At 49.1% G+C, this 21408-nt stretch overlaps 2 protein-coding genes across 3 annotated transcripts in view; both read right to left on the bottom strand.

The window, feature by feature from the left end:
- The window catches only part of EPS8L2 (EPS8 like 2), a 59708-nt gene extending 51193 nt beyond the window's left edge, over positions 1-8515 (bottom strand). The window contains exon 1 of the mRNA XM_032189424.1: positions 8227-8515. The gene's annotated coding sequence lies outside the window, so the exon portion shown is untranslated. The remainder of the gene's footprint in view (positions 1-8226) is intronic.
- Positions 8516-14552: 6037 nt separating this feature from the next.
- TMEM80 (transmembrane protein 80) lies at positions 14553-21145 on the bottom strand. 2 transcript variants are annotated; one of them, XM_032189464.1, is made up of 6 exons: positions 21101-21145; positions 18506-18522; positions 16383-16476; positions 16178-16270; positions 15604-15695; positions 14778-14808 (listed from the first exon to the last, which is right to left on the bottom strand). In XM_032189464.1, the coding sequence occupies exons 1-6, from the start codon at positions 21117-21119 to the stop codon at positions 14791-14793; spliced, it is 333 nt and encodes a 110-aa protein (XP_032045355.1). In that variant the 5' UTR covers positions 21120-21145; the 3' UTR covers positions 14778-14790. The 2 variants fall into 2 exon arrangements, with proteins under 2 accessions (XP_032045354.1, XP_032045355.1); XM_032189463.1 differs by lacking the exon at positions 15604-15695 and having other exon boundaries at positions 14553-14808.
- Positions 21146-21408: the final 263 nt, after the last annotated feature.

Genomic DNA, 21408 nt, shown 5'->3' with positions numbered 1-21408 from the left:
AGTTCCTAATCTTACAGTGCAGAAATGTTTTAACAATCTCACTGAAAATAAAATAAAATTACACTTCTGCTAGGGCAAAGAGTAAAAGCATATTTGGTCCCTGCAGCAGAGGTCTGGGATGAGAGTCTGTGAGGATTACAAGAAACCAGGAGTGATAACAGAGCCGGAAAGGGCATAGAAGAGTTTCCTGCGATGTCTTGAAGAGACATCATCAGAGGCTTCATCAGCTGCTCCCATGTGCCCACAGGGGCTTGGCACAGGGATTTCCAGTCCCAAAAGACTAAAGCTCTGCAGGCAAACACAAAGGAGACACTTTCTGCTGTGGGAAGCTCAGCACTGTGGAGAAGGTTACCCGAGCGGCTATGCCATCTCCAGTCTTTATTTTCAAGAACCGACCAGGTAAAGCCCTGATTTCAGGACTGACCCTGCTTTGGTTGGGCTAGAGACCTCCCGAGGTCCTTGCTGACCTGAATTACCCCATGATCTTCAAAGGGGAGAGGGAGAATGAGCAAGAAAGCCCTTTTATGCAAGGAGGTGGGCAATCTCAATGAGCTTCAGGCTTTGATGGGAGAGGCAAGTAGCCCAGAAAAGCACAGGAATACATGTTGTTTTGAGAGGGACAGGGGCTCTCTGAGAAACCAAAGGCATTTATCCTGCACCAGAGCAAACACCAGCTTTCCTGAAAAGCAGATATGCAACCCTGGTAGCAAAACTTCCTGTACAGTTCCCCTCAACTGTAGATAAAATTATATTAGATATAATTTTTAGCTCTTTCTGTAACTACCCTTCCTGGCCTGACCTTGGTGGACAAGAAGCCCTCCTGCCCACAGCTGCCTGGAGTTCAGGATGCTCCCAGAGTTTCCTGAAGGTGCTCTTTCAGCACACACAGCCCTGGTGGGGCTCAGCTGGGCTATGACAAAGTGCTACTCCTGGTGATCGCCTGCCAGGTCCTCATCTGTAGGACCAACTTGTGGCAAAAGCCTAGCATGGACCTACTGCTAAGCTGGGTGTTTTGAGCTAACCAAGCCCTAATTTCGCTTGAGGTGTTAGGGGAAAGAATGCTGAGACGAGAGGACCTGAGTGGCAGTCACCCATGCAGTGAAGAGCGGATTCTTCATGCAGCATCTTGGCAGCTATTTGCACTTGGCCAAGGACAGATCATGTTGGAGCCAGCGTCACACACGGTACTCTTAGGAAAACACTAGGGACTGCCGAGAGTGGTGACAGCCCAGATTGGCCCTGCTGTCTTCACCAGTGCTTTACGTGTTCTCCTAACCTTTGACTTACAAGGTCTTGGCAGGCAGGGAGCAAAGATCAGGAGTTTCCTTGGGGTTGTGCCAGGTGTGGAGCAGATGTTCTGGGGACCTGTCTGGTCTAGTCCGCATGTGACTGCAGCAGGCGGGCGCTGAGTGCTCAGCTTGTTTCATCCAGCCACCCTCAGCCCTCGCTTCCTAGGCTGTGATTAAACCTATACAACATTTCCTCTCACCGATCAGTCGCTGGGGCTGGGGCCAGAGGCAGCTGCCTGGACACAGGGTCACCCGTTGCCTCTCCCCCCGTGCTCAGCTCCCTGCGGGTGTCAGGATGAATTTGTCCGACTGCACTTTGTCCTACCCATCTAAACTTTTGACACCCCAAACTACCTGCGGCAAGATGCAGCTCAGCTCTGCATGGTGAGCTCAACCATCTCCTTTTGTCTGCGCTGCACTTGCCAGCTGCTGGTTTCTCAGGATGCCCCCCGGCTCTGTTATCAGTAAACAACTGTTCCCATCTCACTGTCTCCATGCCACGGGCAGCATCGCGGATCTCGAGGACAGCAGCACCTCAGCTCCGTCACTCCCAAGCTGGAGAGTATTGTGAGTTTCGTAACTTAAGTCATATATAAAAGGGCCCTTCCTTCTTTATTTTTAAACAGCAGCAGAGTGGAGGAGCAGTGGAAGAAGGGTGCTTCCACGTGTGAGAGGATTGCTCAGGCAGCTGATGGCCTGACCACACCTAGGGTGTTACCTGCTCCTACTGGCAAAGACCAGCGACAAGCACAGCTCTGGTACATTTGCTTTCAATTTATCCTGTTCAACCTGCTCTCACCTAGGTCAGTGCAACAGCTCCTCTGACTAAGCTGCAGTTTTTCTGGCTTTTTTTTTTTTTTCAGTTGGTGAAACCTTATTTTATTTTATTTTTTTAACTTATTCAAGCAGTAGCAACTGACAGCAACAACAAAACTGACAGTGCTGTGGATCTACAATCAACCCTGAGAGCCTTTTATGGCACATTTACTCTCCCCAATTCTACTGAAAACAAAACAAAACAAACAAAAAAACACAACATGCTCCTCACGTTATTCATATCTAACCTGCCCTGGCTTTGTTTGAGTGTCTGCTTGGAGTGAGCTTATGCTGGGATGCTGGGCTGTGCTCTCCCTTCACCAGCTTCTGCTACTGGAGTACTGCAGGACCAGCTGCAAAATGCTGACTTGCACCATTTAGGAACCAGCACTTTGACTTCAGTGGGCCTAATTGCTGCTCCCGTGTCGTAGATGTACTACTGTCCTCCTGCAATTTGGAAGGGTTTGTGTCAGCACAGTCGTGTACCATCACCACCTGGAGATCTGCTCGGGATGCTGGCCTGCAGGTGCCCGGTGCTGCAAGGCTCCATCCCCTGCCAGCCCGAGGGGCCTGGTTCTTTTCCCCTGTGGAGCTGAGCATGGATCCAGCCTCTTGAGGTCCATCTAATTCCAGTCAGAGGCTTGTCTCTCAGTGTTGCTTGGGTGCAGGCTGGGGCACACTTCATCCCAGAAGTGCTGCCTGTGTCAGATACTAAGGGCTGGAGTCTCAGCAGGGGACAACTCAGGAGCCAGCCCCTAATCCCAAACCTTACACTGGACAAGCAGCACCCACACCTGCACAGGCTATCCGGATGCTTGTTGTTCCTCCTCCTTCTTCAGAGAGTTTTGAAAGTCCCATATCTCAACCCAGAAGCAATGCCAAGAGCATCAGGTACTGAAAACAAGATGAACTGCCTCACTGTGTGAAAGTCAGTGTTACAGATTAACCTGCGGGGAATGGCCGGGAACAAGTCCATTCGCTTCCTCCCCAGAGGAAAGCATGAATATCTTTCTAGGGAACAGAGAGGTTTTAATTAGTGCTCCCTTCTGCATAAAGCCTGGCTCTCCTACTCCGTCTCCTCAGATGAACACAGCTATAATTAAGAGGCAGCAGTGTCAGGAATGAGAGCAGGCTCCAGCCTGTGATTTATTAAGGGCTGTCGTGGGTGCAATTACCTTTCTCTCTTCCCCTCTCCCCAGTGTTTTCATAAAGTGAATTTACTGATGAAAGAGGTGTCTCAGGCTAGGGCAAACAGATGTCTCAGTGCTTATCTTCTGCACAGACACAGAGTTGTTGCTTCTTTCTCCATAGAGTTAACATTGAAAGCCTCAAACCTGGCTTGGAGGATTTCATATCTACGAGTCCCAGTTCTGGCCCAAGCCCCAAGCCTCTGTGACTCCCTGTGAGCCACACCTGGACCAAGGACCAGCACCCACCAGCACCCTCCTCACTGCCAATCATCTTCTGCAGGATGAGGAGTGACCCCAAAGGAGTCCTGCTGGTAGCAATGAGGAGTGAGCAGCAGTAAAGGACAAGGCACCTGCTTTATCCTCAGCAAGGAGGTGGGTTAGGGTTAGGGTTTAGGTTTGCTGACTTTGTATTTGCTGGTGCAGGTATCTAAGAGCCCACAGCTTGGGTGGCAGCTCTAGTTCTCCCAGTAGCCAACACCTCCAACACACAAAGAGCTTCTGAGTTAGACACAGCCCTGGTGTGAAGCCAGCACAGGCACCTTGTCGCCTTGTCCCGTCTCCGAAAACCACTACAAGAAGCAACAAGTGAGTGGAACCGTGCTCCTTGCTGGAGCTCAGTGATCGGCTCCCAGATAGTTCCCACTTCTGGTTGTCTTCAGCGAGAGGGAAGCTGCATGTAAACAGTCTGGGGGAGGCTGGTGTTGGCTCAGACTGTGCCCGCTCTCTTGATTTAATCATCATCCTGCCAGTGGCAGTTTTTTACTTTCTGTATTGCTTAGCAATGGTCAGCATTACTGCTGGGTGGCTGAACTTTGGTTTATTGCCATTCAAATGGTCCGCAATTTACCTTTGTAGGATATAAATCTGGACAGGCTCAGACTGATAAGAGAGTGGGAGAAAAAAAAAAAAAAAAAAGGAAGTAGGAAGAACAAAATTCAAGCAAATTCGAATTATGAAAAGCTTTGAAGTGCCAGTAACCCAGCTGAAAACCAAGGCAAAGAAAGCATTAAAGCACTTGCTGGCTCTTTTCAAGGTGATGTTGAAGACCCAAGCCCACCTAATGCGTGGTGTTACTGCTCTACTGGCCACCAAAGGAACCGCCTGCACCAAGGGCAAGGCTGGGCTGGAGGTCAGTGAGCCACGAGGGCTCATTTGTGCCACACCTGCCCATCACGACAGCCAGAGCTGCTGCCAGATCCTATCAGCTGCCCCCTTCCTGTGAGTCCCCACCTTTGGCTTCCTCTTCCTATCCCCATCCCCATCCCACCACCACAACTGGGAACAGCCCCAGCACAGCTCCTCCTTCCCATGGGATCCCACAGGACACAAACTCCTTCCTTGTGACAACAAGTCCAGAATGGACTCAGGGTCAGTGGAGGAAGGTAGTGTGTGTGCCCACTGTCCAGAAGGCAAGCTTTTGGGGAAGCTTTTGGTCTGCTTCCTTGGTGGAACTTTGGTGGTCATGGGCACATTGCAATAAAACCCTTGGGATCATTCAGGGAATGGGAACACGGGCTGGGCTCTCCTGGGAAACTGCAGTGCAGGTGAGTGGGGAAAGTCTCCAGACTGGTCCAGCTCCCAGCTACACACCCTTCCTAATTGTGATTCTTCCTGATTTATCTGAACTACCAGGAAATAAAAACACTGGAGCTCTTTTGGTTAACCCCCTGTGGCATCGTGTATTTCAAGTTTGCAGGCGGTGACATCCCCAGCTGGGTGGAAAGGAAACCTCCCACTTCCCTGGGAGAGGAAGAGCTCTCACGTTGTGCAGAGTTGGCTTCGTCCATGCAGGAGCAGCTCAATGACACCAGTGCATGGGATCGTCTCCCCATGATCGAATCCCTCTTGGCAGCGTTTCTGCCAAGTGTTTCATCCTTCCCCTCCCTTCGAGTGGGAGGCTGGAATACCTCCTGGGTAGGCAGGTAGGTATTTTTTCTGGGCACCTGCTGAACCTTGGCCAAAGTAGGGTAATTTAGGAGGCCGTGCTGGAAAAGCCAAGTGCTGCCAGGCCTTCCCGGTACTGCGTGCATGCTGCTGCTCACCACAAGACACCCTGCTGCCGAGAAGGCTTTATTGCAGCGCGGGAAGCCATCACTGCTGCTCCAGGAAGTTGGTGCACTTGTCCTAGCACTTCTGCCTGGGACACGCTAGGGAAGGCTGGTGAGGCTCGAGTATTTTTAGAGGGTGATGAATTTTATTGCCAATGACATCAAGCTCCTAGGCTAAAGGCCATGCAAAGACATGCGCTGACTGCTGTTTTGTAAAACAGACGTGAGGCCAGACATCAGACCTGCACAAGGAGAAGATGGCTGAGTCCTCGTCAAAACCACAAACCTGCCCTGACAGCATGCAGAGCGAGACCATGGCATGGAAGAGAGAAAGAAAGCAAAACAGTGTGGTGGGGATGGCTCCAAAGCACTGCCCCAGGACCCAGCCCTAGGGGAATAAGGCTCCGAGGCTCCCCCCACGCACTCAGGCTTTGCACCCAGACTTATTTATATGGATGTTTCTCAAGCCCACACAAGCCAACGCATATATTTCCTGTTTCACTCCTTTCTTTGTCTACCAGAAGGACTGAAAACTCACGAGTCCATTAGGGTCCCTTCTGAATCACTGTTGCTATGAAGTTATGCTTCCAGCCTGAATTTCCCTGTGGCCCTACGAAAAGCTCTCTGTTTTCCAGCACGTTCAAAGCTATCTGGTGAAGGGTGAGATGCCAGCACACATCTGCAGACGCGGTCCTGAGGCCATCCATCTCAGCGGGGGCTCCTCGTTGGGACGAACAGCCCAGTTACTCCTCCGGAGTGATGCTGGCTGGCCTGGGTTCCTCCTGTGCAACCCCTCCCTGCCTCTTCATGCCCTTTCCTGAAGCCAAGCAGCACCAGCAGGACAGCCCTACAAAATGGTGGCTGCTGCTAACGCTACCGCAGACGGCTCCTTCTTCACAATGCACCTGTGTGCACGCAGGCGAGCTGCTGTCCAGCTTGGCAAGCACCCCGTCCATGCAGACAGGGAGTCGGTCAGATGGAGCCACAGCAGCAACAACCCAGAGGACCTACTTGGCCAGGCTCGGGGCCAGGTTTTGTCACTCCAGCTGATGGTGAGTTGTTTGCAGTCAACAAAAGCGGGCACCGAAGGAGAGAGGCTGTCTGCCTCCAATACAGGGCCCGTGGACCAGAAGATATTTCCCCCTTCAGGCTGCTCACCTCTGACTTAGTGAGTTTGCCTGCTCTGCTGCTGGGAGGTGACAGCCACAGTGGCAGAAAGCCGAGGACTGCAAGCTTGGCAAACTGCTTTATCACACCCAGCAAATGGGGGAGTATGCGTGTGTGCGCACAGCAGCAGCGTTCCGTCACAGCTGTTTCCTTCTTTGGGTCTTTACCAATAACCTGATCAATGATGCTGGTGCTCAGCTTCTTCTCCGCTGCCCAGAAACAGACCCAGGCCCTGTAACGTTTTTTCCTTACATGCTTAACCCACCCTCCTTGTCCTGCAGAGTGCAGCAGATCCTGTGCCAGACTCGCTGCAGATTCCTGTGTGTGCTGCAGGGCTGGGATCCAGCTGAGAGAGCAAGAAGTCCCTGACCAGCCTCGCTTCCTAACTGTTCAGCAGCAGAAACCGAAAGCAGGTACAACCCAGGTCCAACAGCAGGCCTGGGGCTTAATCTGTTTGTGTTGTCCCAAACACCAGTTTTTAACCTTGTTTTTAATAGGGCAAAGCAATGACCTTTGCCACTTTACAGACACGTTCCCACAGTGGATCCCAACTCCCTCTTCACAGCTGTGTTTTAAAGGGCCCCATGATCCCTCTGCCCTTTATGTGTGTTGAGGACTACTTTTTCTCCCTTGTCAACCCCAAAATTGATCACTCGAATAAACAGAGCCAGGAGCCCCACTGCATGTGGCAGTCTCAGGTAAAACCCCGCGTGGGTCTTCCCTTCGACTGTTGTGCATCTGCTGGGGGCTGAGCCTCTCTCTGTCATTACTTTAACCCAGAAAAAGTCCTTTTTTTTTGGGACAGAGCCCACAGAAGCAGCTTGGCACTGTAGCACCTGGCCATGCAACCACCAAGAGATCTACCCCCAGTAGATCTACCCACACTTGCTTCATGTGGCGATTCAGAGCAGCCCAGCACCAGAAGTGTTACCCCCTCCACTGCCCTAATTGTGGCAGGGCAATCACTGTAATTTACTACTGTGTTGTCTCAGAGTTATTCTTCATATTTAAAAATAACGTCAGTCAAATCATTTGTCCCTGAACCTTGTCCTCAGTGGAGTTTGCACTGGCATTTTCCAGGCAAATAAGTGAAAGGGGAAGGAGAGCAGCTCTCAGACTCGGGAATAGGAATGAAAGCTCGCAGGTAGCTGGAGCTGTCATGCAAGGGGATGGGGTGGCTCTGAGTGAGCCTTCCCCTCATTTTGAAATAGGGTAATGAATCCTGCCAAGGTCACGGGCAGGGAGAGCTCATCGAAAGCAGCAGCCTGAGAGGAGCCCGGTGGGTAGCGGCAAAAATTCTCTCCACACACATCCCAAAGGGAGGAAACCCCAAGGTTTGCAAACAAACAGCTGCTCAAACCTACTGTCTCCGAGCTTCATTAGAAACGAAAAAAAGATCCTGTTCTGTGCAGGACGGACATTTTGCTGCCAAGAAAGTGCCACCTACTGGATCTAGCCTGCTGGGGACGTGCAAGAACGGGAAACAAACCCAGAAAAAAAGAATGCTAGAAAAATAACTTTTTTTTTTTTTTTTTTTTTTCCTCACGTTGAAAAAAAAGGATATAAAAGTATACATTTACAGGTATCCCAGCCACAGCCCCCTCTGATCACGCCCCCTCCGAGACTTAATCAGCCAAACTTTTGAAGCGGATAAACTCAGGGAGGGGGGTGAGGGGGGGGGATGTAAAGTTTTAGGGTTTGAAAGGAGAGACTCACCGGTGCCGAGAAGCCTCTGGTGTCTCCTGCAGTCTCCTTGGCTCCTGTACGTCCTGTCCCACTTAGCTGTGCCCTCCTAGTGAAATCCTGCTGCCATTCTCCGGCAGCCCAGCTCCCTGTGCCTCCCTGCGACACGCTCTGCCCACGAGCTGAGTGCCCCGGCCGAGAGGATGGAGGGGAGAGCAAGGCAGAGCCCACCCAGCGCCCCAGCCCGGGGGTCCCGCTGCCTCTGGCTTTGCTCTGCCCTTTCGTCCCCGTGCCACTCGCCCCAGTTGTCTGCGAGCAGGTGACAGAGGTTTCTTGGCAGAGGAGAGAGGAGGGGAGGGATGTGGAGGCAGCGAGAGGTGGAGCTGGACCCGGAGCAACAGGTTACTGTATAACCAGGAGCCGGTGGCCCCGGCGCAGCGCCTGCATCCCTGTGAGGTGCGGGGGCACCTGGGGCCTTCGCCCGCTCCTGGCCCAAGGGGAGCCAGAGCCGAGCCGTGCGCTGCCCGGGGGGGACGTGTAAAACTTCAGGTTTCTTCCGCCTGAGAACATTTCGTGCCCAAGCGGGAGGTAGAAGGCAGCGGGGGGGAGGTGGGTGATGAAGGAGTGTTTTGAGCTGGGTTTTCCATCGAGGGCGAGGGAGGGGACGCGCTGCCCCGAGCGCCTCGCGGGGGGAACAAGGCACCTTTTGTGCAACCTGGCGCCCTTCTCTGCAGCTCCGCCGCTTGTTTTCCTCCAGCTTCGCTCTTGCCTCTCCCTCTGCCCTGACATCTGCAGCAAGGAAACATGCCGCGAGGTGGACAAAGAGGGCAAAAAGTTCTCTCCCCAGGTCCCCAATCCAGTGGGGGGGTGAGGAGCGGAGCCCCAGCCAGGGCACCGCATGGTGCTCTGTGCCCCTCAGGGTGGCACGGCCATAAAGCCCCTCATCTTGCCCCAGCTCCTGAGCTGGTGGGAGGTAGCAGGGCTCTGCCCCACATCTCTGCCCCACATTTCAGCCCCTGGCACTGGGCAGAGGCAAAACGCAGCTTTAGCAGAGGGTTATGGCAGGAAGGGGGCTGTGAGTACTTAAACCACCTTCCGGAGGACCGAGATGAGCAATTGCCGTGGCACAGGGGGGAGCTGAGGGCTTGCTGGCCTTTGGCACCAGGCAAGGCTTTGGTAGCAGCACCGTGCCACCCGAGCAGGAATTGCTCCTCGGCTGGAGGTGCTCATTGCGGGCTCTGCTCTGTTGACTGCTGCAGGCAGGACCCTGCCTTTATTCACACGCGTGTGCCCACAGGCTCTGGCGGAGATGAGATCTAAAAGGCCATTTTGGCCAATGTGCAGAGCATTCCCATGCTATTGCAGTGCTGTGTTGGACCTCCCCTGCAGCTGTACAAGCCGCATCATCCATACCAGCAGGAGCCAGGGCATTACCCCTTTTCGCCAGGTACCAGGAGAGGCACACTGAAAGTAAAAGCAGCTTCTGGCGATAAGGAACCAAGGTAGGACTCAAGCATTGCTCCTTGCATTGTGGCAAGTGCTCTTGCCATCCCTATGCATTACCCTCATGCTCTCTGAAAGGGTTTCTTTAGAAAATTTCCTCTCATTTTCCCTTGTTGCTCCTCTCTTGCTTGCCAAAAAACAGAGGGAAATTTTAAAGGATGGTAAGGCTGCTCCTGTGCTTCTGTTGCCAGAATACGTTGAGGATGTTTGGGCTGTGCTCTGGGGTCTGCCCTGCTGCCAGCTCTGTGCTGCTGAGTGTGTGGTTTGGGGCTCGGAGGGACGCTGCTCTCTGGGAAACAGTCTCTCATGTGGGTAGACTATTTCTCTCAAAAAGTACCTGGTTTCATCTGTCTGAAGACTTAGTTTTTAAACATTTTTTAAATTGATGGGATTAGCTCATGGGCTGAGGATCATTAAGCTGGAAAATACCAGCTGAGTTCATGGGTGTTACAGCAGTGGTAGTGTGTGATCCGTCTGGTTGGCGGATCTTGAAAAAATAGAGCTTGTTAAAAGATTTTATTAAAGTGGATGTGCTTTACAGACACCCCCTCCCCAGCCCAGTCCTCCAGTGTGTGTTGAGCCCATGGCACATAGATGATAGGCACCACCCGCCACCGGCCATAGGAAGCTGCAACTCCAGCAGAGACCGGAGAAATATGAAGACGCTTCCACCATGGGACACAAGCCTGGAGGAAGCTCAGCCTCCTCAACACTGTCAAGCTCCCCATTGTGGTGGTTTCCTCAGTGCCAGCTGCACCACGGGGGCTCGTGCTCAGCTCTCTGCCTGGCCCACGGCCGAAGCCACGCAGCAGAAACGCCCCTGGTGAGTTATCGTGGGAGGAATGCTGCTGGGTGAGCCGGACGGGCAGGGGGAGAGCCAGCTCCCCAAAGGACAGCTTAGATTATCAGCAGCTCAGTTTTGGCAGGAGAATGACCTCTTCCGCTGAGGGGAAATGTGATCTGGTGCTGCTCAGCGTAACGCACCCACCCTGCGCCCCGTCATCCTCTTCGCCTCGGTGTCAGTGCAATCCTGGGAGCATCTCTGTGCATGCAAACACAGCCAGCCTTGGGAGAAACACCATTTGGAGACTGCCAGCCTGGAAGGGGAAGGGACATCGGTTCCAACAGCAGGAAAACACGGTGGGAACATGCTGGCAGGCCTTGCAGCTGAAAGGTTTTGTGCAAGAGAGCCTTACCGCTAAAATGCGTCAGCCGCCACCGGGGCATTCCAGTGGGAGCACTGGGCTGGGCTCACTTTCCCGGGATGCAAACAGGTAGTTGGAAGGATATTGTTGGAGAAGCTATTTAATGTTTCAGGCACTAACTGCTTGTTATCTGGCAGTTTCGGCTCTGTTCATTATGAAAATAGGCACAGCGGGCTACCGTGAGGTGCCGTGCCCTGTAGGGAATCTCTAACTGCTGAGCAGAGGAGGGAACTTCTGGGCAGGAAAGAAAACCACAACTGAGCTCAATATGTCTTCCTTGCAACATCTGGTGCCGGTCAAAGTGGGGCAGAGGCACTAAGCCAGATGGGGAATTACCCTGATGCACACAGCAGTGCCTGCACACCAGCTTGCTTGGTTCCCACATGCAGAGCTGGATGAGCGCACATCCTCAGCCTCTCTCCTTCTTCCACGGCTCGAAGATGTTCAAAACTGGGATGAAGGTGGCTGTCACCACGGGAATGCAGCACTTTGGTTGCATTTTGGTCTCTGTGTTGTTTCTGCCTGCTGTGGAACACGGAAGAGCTTCGGACCAGTAAAGCCCCATCTCTCAAAATATCTGAGCGTGAAATGCCAGGAGGCGGACTTGCTTCTCGGGATCAGCCTTTTAAATCAGGTTGGCGGCAGACACCCCTCTGATGGCTTGAGAACAAAGACTTCTTCCTTGCGGAGTAAACAACACCCAAACCCAGCTCCTCAAAATATGTGTTCCTCTAAATTTTTAATACCATTTTCATCCAACTTGCTCATCCTGTTTCAGAAGGGCTGGGCCTCATAATTAAAAGCTCCAGCGATCTTATGTCTGGCAAATGTCATCAATGGCTTTACTGTGCTGTGCCCTGGCTTCTCTAAGCAATGGGAACAGTTTGGAAAGGAAGTTGCTGGTTAAAGAAATGCTCTGAGGTCAGGGCCTAAATCACTTTGGTCTTTGTTGGTACAGCAGAGAGAGAAGCTGTCACGAAATCAGTCACCAGCATAAATGACAATTCCCATTCAAACCCTGGAAATACCCAAGGTGGAGGAGTTGTCTGAAGCTTCTTTCTCCTACATCCATCACAGAGTGAGGGGCTGACACCAGTGAAGTATCTCAGTATCTGAGCATCTAATCAGAAGTCTCTGGACAATTTTATCTTGGAATTGGATGAATGACGTGGAGCTGTCCTGCCCTTCTGAGGGTGCAGGTCCAGGTTGGCATCAGCTGACCCCCAGCAAGCACCAGTGGCCAGTCTGCAAGCCATCAGGCTCTGAAACAAGCCTAAAAATTGGTTTATCATTGTATACTTACCCACTGCTGCCTGTAAGTGAGCATTATTAGTCTCTGTTAATTCTCATTTTCCATCTAGCTGATGGTGTGAGGCCATTAGGGACCAGCAGGCTCATCACGGAGCGTGCTTTCTAAAGCTTGAGGAGGTGGCTGCTTTTCTCTTTATGGTACAGCAGACTGTCCTGAACTTATATTATATACCGTGGGGTTAAACAGAAAGATGGCAGCCATCACCTCATTAACACCTTCACCAGAACAGCTGTTTCTGAGGGCTGCTTTCTGCACGAGACCCGTTTTTACAATGCAGAATCCAAAATGGTTGTAGGGCAGTAGCTGAGGTGGTGGTGATCTGGGGTGGGGACTCAGTTAAACATTTCAAGGTAGTAACAACTTCTGCTAACTTTACTAACATGTCATGTATCTGCCTACACTCTAGGTCTTTGCTACCTGTAGTTGTGCTAATATTTTGTGTTTTGTTTGTAGTAAGCACCATGAGATGGAAGGAAGGTAAAGTGCAGAGGCTGCAACTTGAAGTCAACATGTGTGACTCCATCTGCTGTACCACCTACATTCAGGTAAAAAAAAAAAAAACAACAAAACAACAAAAACATTCCACTTAGCAGAGTTTCCTTTAAAACCCGTCAGATTATTTCCAGACCTCTGTATAAGGCAGGTATAAATAGATACCAGGAAAATTTGTTCTTTTATTTGTACGCATACAGAAAGGGCTTTTGCTTGGAATGCATTCATCACTACCAGCGTAGATCCAGGTAGGTATGTTTGTCAATCTTCATAACAAGTATGCGATGAGTACATTCCATTATGCCAAGCAAATCTGGAAGAACAAATGGGTGGGTATTTGATTTGTGCAGATTAAGCCCAGAAACATTTGGTCATTCAGTTTACTGGCAGCTTCTTCACACTCAGTTCTGCTGCTTCACTGTCTTCACGGGTGCAACCTTCCTCCTGCTGAGCAGCAAAGGGTTGTTTGTGACACTGACTAGACCAGGATGAGGATCTGGCCCGAGGAGATTCACGCCAGCATGCAATGTTTTGGTTTTGACTACAGGGCGGTGTGACGTGGCCAGAAGCTGGTGTTACCTGGCCTTTGAACGGACTCCCACAGCTAAGACTGAAGGATGAAACTGGGTGCTTCTGCACCTTTGTTCCCTCCTGCCACCACTGGCAAGAAAGAAGCGATGTGGCTGAGGCTGTGCTGGGTCTATTCCACTGTACTTTCAGCCCTTGGCTAGTGTAAATTAGCACAGACCTCAAACACTCTTTCCCAGCGCAGGAGCATGGCCTAAATACAGCTGCAGTGGGATCAGAAGTTTGTTGCACACATCCAGTCTCGCCCAAGTCTCTCTTTGTGCAGCTTAGCTGTACCCTAAGATTTGAACAAAATGCTCTGCACTTCAAACACTTCTTAGATCTAACACATTATTTATTTGAATAAATAAATACAAAAATAAGAAATTCTGAATACAAAAACTGCTTGTACAAAAACCCCACAAACTGCCCAAGCTACATGTTATTGCATATTTTTGATAGAGAAAAAAAAAATCTGAAATTGCACGCAGTTCTTCACTTAGTAAGAGGCTGGAATGCAGTACTTTCTGCAGAATCATGGATATAAACACATTTAATGCTAGACAGAAATACACCTGACAACATTCTGTTGGGCTTTCAAATAGGACACAAGGGTGTGTGAATGGTGAATGTTTATGTTCATCTTAGGTCCGTCCTATTTAAACAAACAAACCCTCACACTACTGCCTTTGGCCTCCACATCAGCAAGAACCAGCTGCCCAAACCTCAGCTCTCCAAGTATGAGCAAAACTCAATTCAACTCTCTCCCTCCCACTGGGATAAATCAGGCACTGCCCTACTAAAGTCAGGGAAATTACCGCTGGGGTCTGAAAACACAAATGAGAGCAGAAGATGTATAATAAAGCAAAATTGTGCCCTGAAACACGGAAGTGTATGTGGCAAGGCAGAAATGAGTCCAGGCTATGCTGGCCTGATTCACTTCTGTGTCACTTGGGTTGCATGTTGCTGCCATGCTGTGAAAGCTCATGCAATCTCAATGACACGTAGCTATATGATGCACTAGCTACTGTTCTGTGTTGGGAATGAGCATTTAGTATCGATTCCTGACGAACATCAGGCGTTTTTGCTGAATCATCTCTGGTGTTTGCCCATACATACGCTCATTAGTGAGATAGCGTAACACAGCTGCAATATTATCTTACGGTATCTCACCTACCATCTGGGGAGATCCCTGCCAAAGAAAAATAATTTAAACAGAAGAAAGCTTTACAGATTTTTTATATGCAAAAGAATCAAATCTTTGAAATGTAAAAAGCACTCTTTAAAGGAAGAAATGTGTTGCAAACCTGCTGTGCCACACAGCTCGGTTTTAGCCAACAAAGGCAGCAATAGCCAGGACCTGTAGTACTGACTCAAGCCCGTATGTGAAGAGAAGAATGGCGTTTATAATGACATCTGCTTTCAGCACATAAGTTTGCCATACCAGGAAGTACACAGACAGAATCACACTTCCAACTGTTATCACAAGACTGATCCCTAATGGAGCCTCTTCTTCTGTCAGGTTTCCCTTTGAACCTTGAAGGAAACAAAAAGCTGATATGAATCTTTGATTTCTTATGGCAATGTCTCAAGCCCCAAGTTTGGAATTTTCCTGTTCAAAAAGGGCTCTATTTCTTAAAGTTCAGAGTATAAAGAAATACTGGCCTGAACGAAGGCACTGTCAGTACATCTAAGAACCAACCCAAACGCCAATGGACAATCAATTTCTTGCTGACTGAAGTTAAGCTAAATAAAGAGCAACCAGTTGACACGCAGAGTCAAGACACCAACCTTTTCTTACTACAATAATCAGTTCTGAAGCTGCAGCTATTCTGATTGCTCAGTCTGACCCTCTTCTTGGTCTAGCACCAAATTTTCCCCCAGTGCCCCTCCAGCCCCACACCTAGCGTGACAACTTGGTGACTGTGGGACACACTTAAGGATATCCAATACTGATTTTAAAATCTTATGCAACAGAGAATCTTCTATATTCCCTAGTAATCTATTCCTATTGCAAATTACTATCATTATGAGGAAGCTGCACTTATTTTTTCTTGCATCTTATTTCTGAGCTCATCTTGGTAGACTTTAACTACATGAAACTTGAAATTTGTTTTTTTATTTATCCAACTGCTCCAAGCAAATATATGCAGAGTGCTTTAAGGCTAAAAATTCACCCCTACAGCAACTCATCAGAATTCAACAGAGACCCACCTTGTGTAAACGTCTTAGATATATCTAGCACAAATTTAAATATTACTATTTTAACACTTTAATTGTAAACCTTGCTTAAAAAAAAAAAAAAAAAAAAAAAAGACTTCATGAAATTACAGCTTGCTCTAGTGAGTGGTCAGTAGGATTCCAAATGGGTCCTTTACGCTGTTCAGGCATAGTGAAAGGGAGATGTTGGAGTTGATATGTGTCTTTAGAAAGAGCAAAAGGAAAAGTTTTAGTCCCAGTAGGCTGTTCAGGGATATCCTTAGCATTACCTGCTCCACAAGGCTCCTTCCATTTGGCTACTTTCGTACATTGCTGGAGCAGTTGAAAGGAGCTGTATTGCCTCGGTGAATGGAAATCTCTGTTTCAACATGTTCACTCTCACAAGTCATGCTCACTTGTAAACAGCACAGCAGCATTCCTGCTGTCCCAGTTATACTGCTTTCTGACAACCCTGCTTTGTTTTCCAATGGCCTTATAGATCATGCATCATAGGAGAGAAAATTCTATTTGACCCTCTGGCCAAATATATTGATCAGTCAGATAAAGTTTAATGACATAAATGAACAAGTCCCCAAAAAACTGCTTGTCTGCTACATCAGCACATTCTGACACACACTCGGTTTCAGAATGATTAATGGTTAGAGACTACATTCCACTGAACAGGCACAGTGATAACATGACATACCCAAGTATAATCGGAGTGCTTCCAGAATGGCCATAATGAAAAGCAGGGTGAGATCAGGAGCCAAAAAATTGTCCGGATAACTGAAAACTTGACCTGTAAAATAGCACAGCATAAATAAGCCAGAAGAATATGGTGGGGATACCGACAAAACACACGCAACACATAACCATGCAGCCTAATTCTGGTTAGAAAGCATGCAACTTACTTTTATAAAATATCATGGCAAGAGTCGCCAAAAAGTAAAAGATGTAATAAAACCCATTTATATAAAGTAGAATCTGTAAAGGAACAGATGAGAGCTGATAACTGCAGTTAAGGATTTCTCATAGTAATGAGGTGGGATCCATTTCATAAAATAACCACTTCCTAAGTAACCTCAAAACATACTGCTGTGCCTTGTTATACTAAATGAATCAACTATGACTGGCATATTGGGTAGGTTTCAGAAAGTAACTTGAGATCACAAATGCCAGGAGCTAGGACAACAGCTTGCTGTTTCAGGCTTGGTTTTCGTTCCTTTTTTATTTTTTAATTTGGTTTGTAGTGGGTTATTTGTTAGCCTAAGGAAATGAGCTGTGTGTGTGTGTATGTACATTTCCCCAGACTTCTATACCTGGTAGTCAGCTCAAACCAAGCTGACAGACGGTTGGCAGACTCCAATGTATCAAATTCCTCTACGTTTTGAAAATAGGTGGTTCTGTGAAGCAGACAAGCCCTGTTACTGCCCGCACGATGGAAAGTCTGAGAGCTGAGCTCAGCCTTTGTTGTGTGCCTGAGAAAGGCCATAAGCTCAACTTTGAGATGTAGATTTGTACAATAGACTTCCTTAACTCGCTGCTCATAAAACAAACTGTTGTCTAGCATAAGGCGATAGTTAGCTCTAGTTATTTATATCCATGTGGATCCACTGCCAAGGTATTTGAGACCTCCCCAATCCTTAACACACCCTCGGAATGCCTCTGAAAGGCAGGGAACACGGCAAGCACTGAGGTACAAATAGGGAAGAGTTACTTACAGGCTCGGGACAGATCCATCTCACCTGCAGCCATCCTATGATAACCATCGGCAAGTTATGCCTCTGGTCTGAATTAATCACCCGGGCTCCCCCTGGAGACAGCCGAGATGAGCAACTTCATAACCAAGCAGCTCCTGATTGCAGTGGGATAAATTACCATCCCACCTCTCCCTCTGACTACAAAAGCATTTAAATGCCTGGGTTATACGAGATAACTAACAGATGCCTTCGAGAGCCCGCCCACTCACCCCCACGGTCAGTACAACTCCTATAGAGCAGGCACCACACACTGATGTAATCATTTTCTCCCAAGGCACAGCACCATGTTATTAATGTAATACATTAATACGGGAAGGACATCCTGGGGCTCACCACCACATGGAGAAGTTGGAATGTGGCTCAAGGAGTCTAGAAAGTCTGGCCATTCAGAGGTATTTCTGATAAGTAAATTGCACCAGATGCTTTTCTTAGTCTTAAATAATACTATGCAATTTATACAAGGAAGGCATCAGTGCAGGTTTCATTATTTCCAGCTGTCTTTCTATACTCAGAGCATTCTTTATCCCCTCCTCTCTCCCCAGCCCTTCTCAAATACCCTGAGACTGTCTAAGCAGGGATTTCATCCCAGGCATCCTTTACAGGAACGACCCATCCGGTTTTTGAAGGCAGCACCCACCCACACGCAGCAGATGTATTCCAGTTCCCAGAGAATCTCATCTTATTAAAATAGAACCAGGTTTTTGTGTTTTTCCAGTTGAAGGAGGGTGGAACAAAAAATTACTAGGTGGGTTCTAAGCATGGAAATCTCTGAAGAGAAGGGTGTCTCTTCTTAGGAGGTTACTTAGATCTTGGCAAGAGTAAAGGTTGGGAGAATTAATAAGAAAGAAGAGGAAGTACTACTGAAAGCTGCTTTTACTGCCTCTTGTCAGCTGTCTGTGAGGTGTGCTGCATGGGACTTGTGTCTGTGAACCCACAAATCCAATTTTTAGCCTTGCTTCTTAAGTCAGTGAGAAGTTATGTGATCAGAAAATGTGTCTGCCAGCCCTCTGTCAAGACTGTGGGATGGGCTAGAGGGGTTTGTGCAGGAATGGGACAAAATCTCAGCAAAAAGCCCCAGCTCCAAAAACCACCTTCCCGTGGAAGAAATGTTTTATCAGTTTAGCTTCATACGGATGGTGCTGATGATGGGAGACTTGCAGAATAACACTAAAATCACATTGTGCATATTTATTAGGCAGGAAGAGATGAAACTTTTGCCACTGATTTTCTTGAAGATTCCTGCATGTGAGGGATGAATGGTACAAAAAGGATACAACTGACGAAGTTCCTCCTTTCCGTTGAAAAGAAAAAAAAAGAAAAAAAAGAGCAGAAAATCAGTCTCAATATTTACCAAAAGCACTGCAGCAACATTCAAACCACTGATGTTACTAGCGAGGCTAAGCGTGCTTGTAGAAGTTTTTACCTCTCAGTTCACTGGAAGACCTTTTTTTTTTTTTTTTTCTCAGCTCATGCAGTTCAGGTTCCAAAAGTAACTTTTTCAAATTCCTGAACTCTAAATTAATCAGGGGAAATCCCTGCTGTGAAAAGTCACTTTCACCAAGATACGCGGCTCTTTCAAGATGTAAAGGAGTACACAGAACTCGTTCATCCTGTCCATTCCCTGCAGATGACACTTCATCCCCTCTAACCATGCAGGAACAAGGGAAACATGCAAAGGAACCAGAACTTAACATTTGCTTTTAAATTGTGAGAGGTAGCACAGAACACAGGGCTCCCTCCTTCCTCTAAAATAACATCCTTCCAAGCCAGTTTGCTTCAAAAGCAACCATCCCATGTAAAAACCCTTGTGCTCTCATCACCCACAGACCCGACACAAAATACAAGTTAACAGATCCTTTTACTCTTTTCCATCCAAAACCCCAAACAAAATTCCCTTGCAACACGATGGCAACAACCTATTTAAATACTTCTTCAGTAACTCCTAACGCTCTCAGCCTGTTTCAGAGGCAATAAGAAAGGAAAAGTTACAATCCCTGCTTCAGGGAGAGCAAAACCTCCTGTGGAAGACTATGCCACCTGTCTTCGCAAAGGCATCTCATCATCATCGTGTCAGCAGGACGCGCTCACCTCACCACCTCCATCCCTGGACTTTGTGAGGTTAATGTCCCCATCACCTCATAGCTTTATGCACTTGGGCCCAAATTAATCCCCACTAACTTTAGGCACCCAATTAAGCTATCCAATTTGGGAACACAGTGGAAATAGGCAAGCAATTTTAGGTGATTCATACTGTCTATGACTTGAAATGCCTTTGGGCATGCTGCATCTCTGCTCCGTTTTCTGTGAAGGGAGCAGAGGCTCCTACCAGACCGGTCCCTTCACTTGGCCAAAAAGCGTTTTGATAAATGCTTTCTTTCTTTTTGTGGATTGCAGTTAAAGGTTTTATTATATGTCTTGTTTTGCCGTGACTAATGGCTAAATGTGTGCTCACATTTACATCCCAGAGAAGCCCTCACATGAAAGCAATGCCTTGTATCAGGACCGTGCATTTCCTGCCTTGCTCAGGACTAAGGAGATGTCTCCACCTTCCAGTTATTCTCAGCTGTGAAGCGGGGTGTTAAGGTGAAACACCACAGCTACGTGTGCAAGCATGTTATCGTTCTACAAGAGGCGTCCAGAGATGGAGCTCTGCCTAAGGAGCAGCAAACATAATCAACCACGAGGCGTACCAACGTATCAGCACCCACTCATCAGCCCTGTGGGGTGCCAGGGGGGATAATTGCAGCAGTGCGGTTTTATCATATGGGCAACCTGAAACGTTTTGAATTCCCTAATGGCAGCTACCCCGCGTTTATTTGTACATTTTAAGATCTTTTTCCACAAGAGGGCACTGAGCACATTCTTGCATCTGCTCCACTCACAGGTTTGCAGGCACTGTGGTTTAGAATATGCTGCCTCCCCGTGAGGGGCGGAGGACATTTCACACAGGTCAAACACTGAAACCTCACAACGTGAAAGCGATACAGCGCTTTAGTAATAATTATTGAATACATAACTAAAATCATATATTCGAATTAAAACTGCGGGTTGCTAACCCCAATAACCCAAGACCACGTCGCTGCTAGGACTAATGAAGCCTGCATTGCTGCCGGGGCATTTTGAAATCGAACGTGAGAGTTCTGGCACCTGAGAAGAAGCAAAACAGGAACTTTAAAGCATTAACACGAAGCGCACAGACTTGCAGCAGCAACATGGGCATTCTGCATTCACAAGACCCTGAACAGTGCCTTCTGCTGCACGCGGGCTGACACCTCATTTCTGCCTATCCTAAAACTTACAGGGTCCAAAAGAAAACAAGGCATAGCACTAATTGTTTCCAGTGCAGGCTCCCATTAAAGCACTTACACAGCCCTTCTGTAAGTGCTTTAATGAATCTGACTCTTCAGGTACCTGGGACAAGCAGGGATCACAGCCCGAGCCTTCCCTCCCAGGTCATCTTCCACCCCAGGTCACCTCCTTACTGGAGGCAGAATATAATCAATTTTCTTTAAAAAAAGGAAAAAAAAAAAAAAAAGATTTTTTGTTTGTTTGTTTTTTGGTTTTAGTGCCAGAACTGTATTAAGGGCACGCAGGCAGCCCCAGCTGCAGTTATAACCACCCAGTGCGATGATCGCAAGGCGGAATTCTCCTTCAGGCTGCTGTTCTGCCTCCTGCCCCCCCCCCCTCCGCGGCGCCATGTCGTGACTGTCGCGACACGGCCTGGGGCTAGGAGAGCCCTCCCTCCGCCAGGCCCCAACTCCCCGCGGCCTTAACAACGCCGGGAGGAGTAGGAAAGGCACCGGGCGCTGCCTCCGTGTGGAAAGGGGCCGGGGGCCGGCCCCGAGCGGCGGAGGCCCCGCTCCGCTCACCTCGCCTGGCCGGCGCCATGTCGGCCGCCCGCCCCCGGCGGTCCTCCAGCGTCCCGGCAGCCCCCGCGCCGCGCGGCCCCGCCCCGCCCCTCGCTCTTCGGCTGCGATCGGAGCGTTCGGCCCGGTTCGGTCGCTTTCGGGCGGCTTCGGGCAGTGCCCGTTCGGGCGCCGCCGTTCGGGCCGGCGAAGGCGTTCGGAGGAGCGTTCGGAAGAGCTCGGCTTTCCTCGCCACCGCCTCCAGCCGCCTTCGGGCGAGATCGGAAAAGACTCGAGCGGGTTCGGGATTCTTCGACCCCGCGGGCCGGACC

Source organism: Aythya fuligula, chromosome 5 (assembly GCF_009819795.1).
Source record: "Aythya fuligula isolate bAytFul2 chromosome 5, bAytFul2.pri, whole genome shotgun sequence".
Classification (NCBI taxonomy): domain Eukaryota; kingdom Metazoa; phylum Chordata; class Aves; order Anseriformes; family Anatidae; genus Aythya; species Aythya fuligula.
The sequence above is the reverse complement of the archived record's forward strand: the minus strand, read 5'-3'. Positions and strand labels throughout refer to the sequence as shown.

Coding starts and splice junctions, on each gene's coding strand:
- TMEM80 (XM_032189463.1), bottom strand. Junction 16,271..16,382: donor TGCCATGATATTTTATAAAA/GTAAGTTGCATG, acceptor GCTATTTTACAG/GTCAAGTTTTCAGTTATCCG. Junction 14,809..16,177: donor AGCACTCCGATTATACTTGG/GTATGTCATGTT, acceptor GTTTCCTTCAAG/GTTCAAAGGGAAACCTGACA.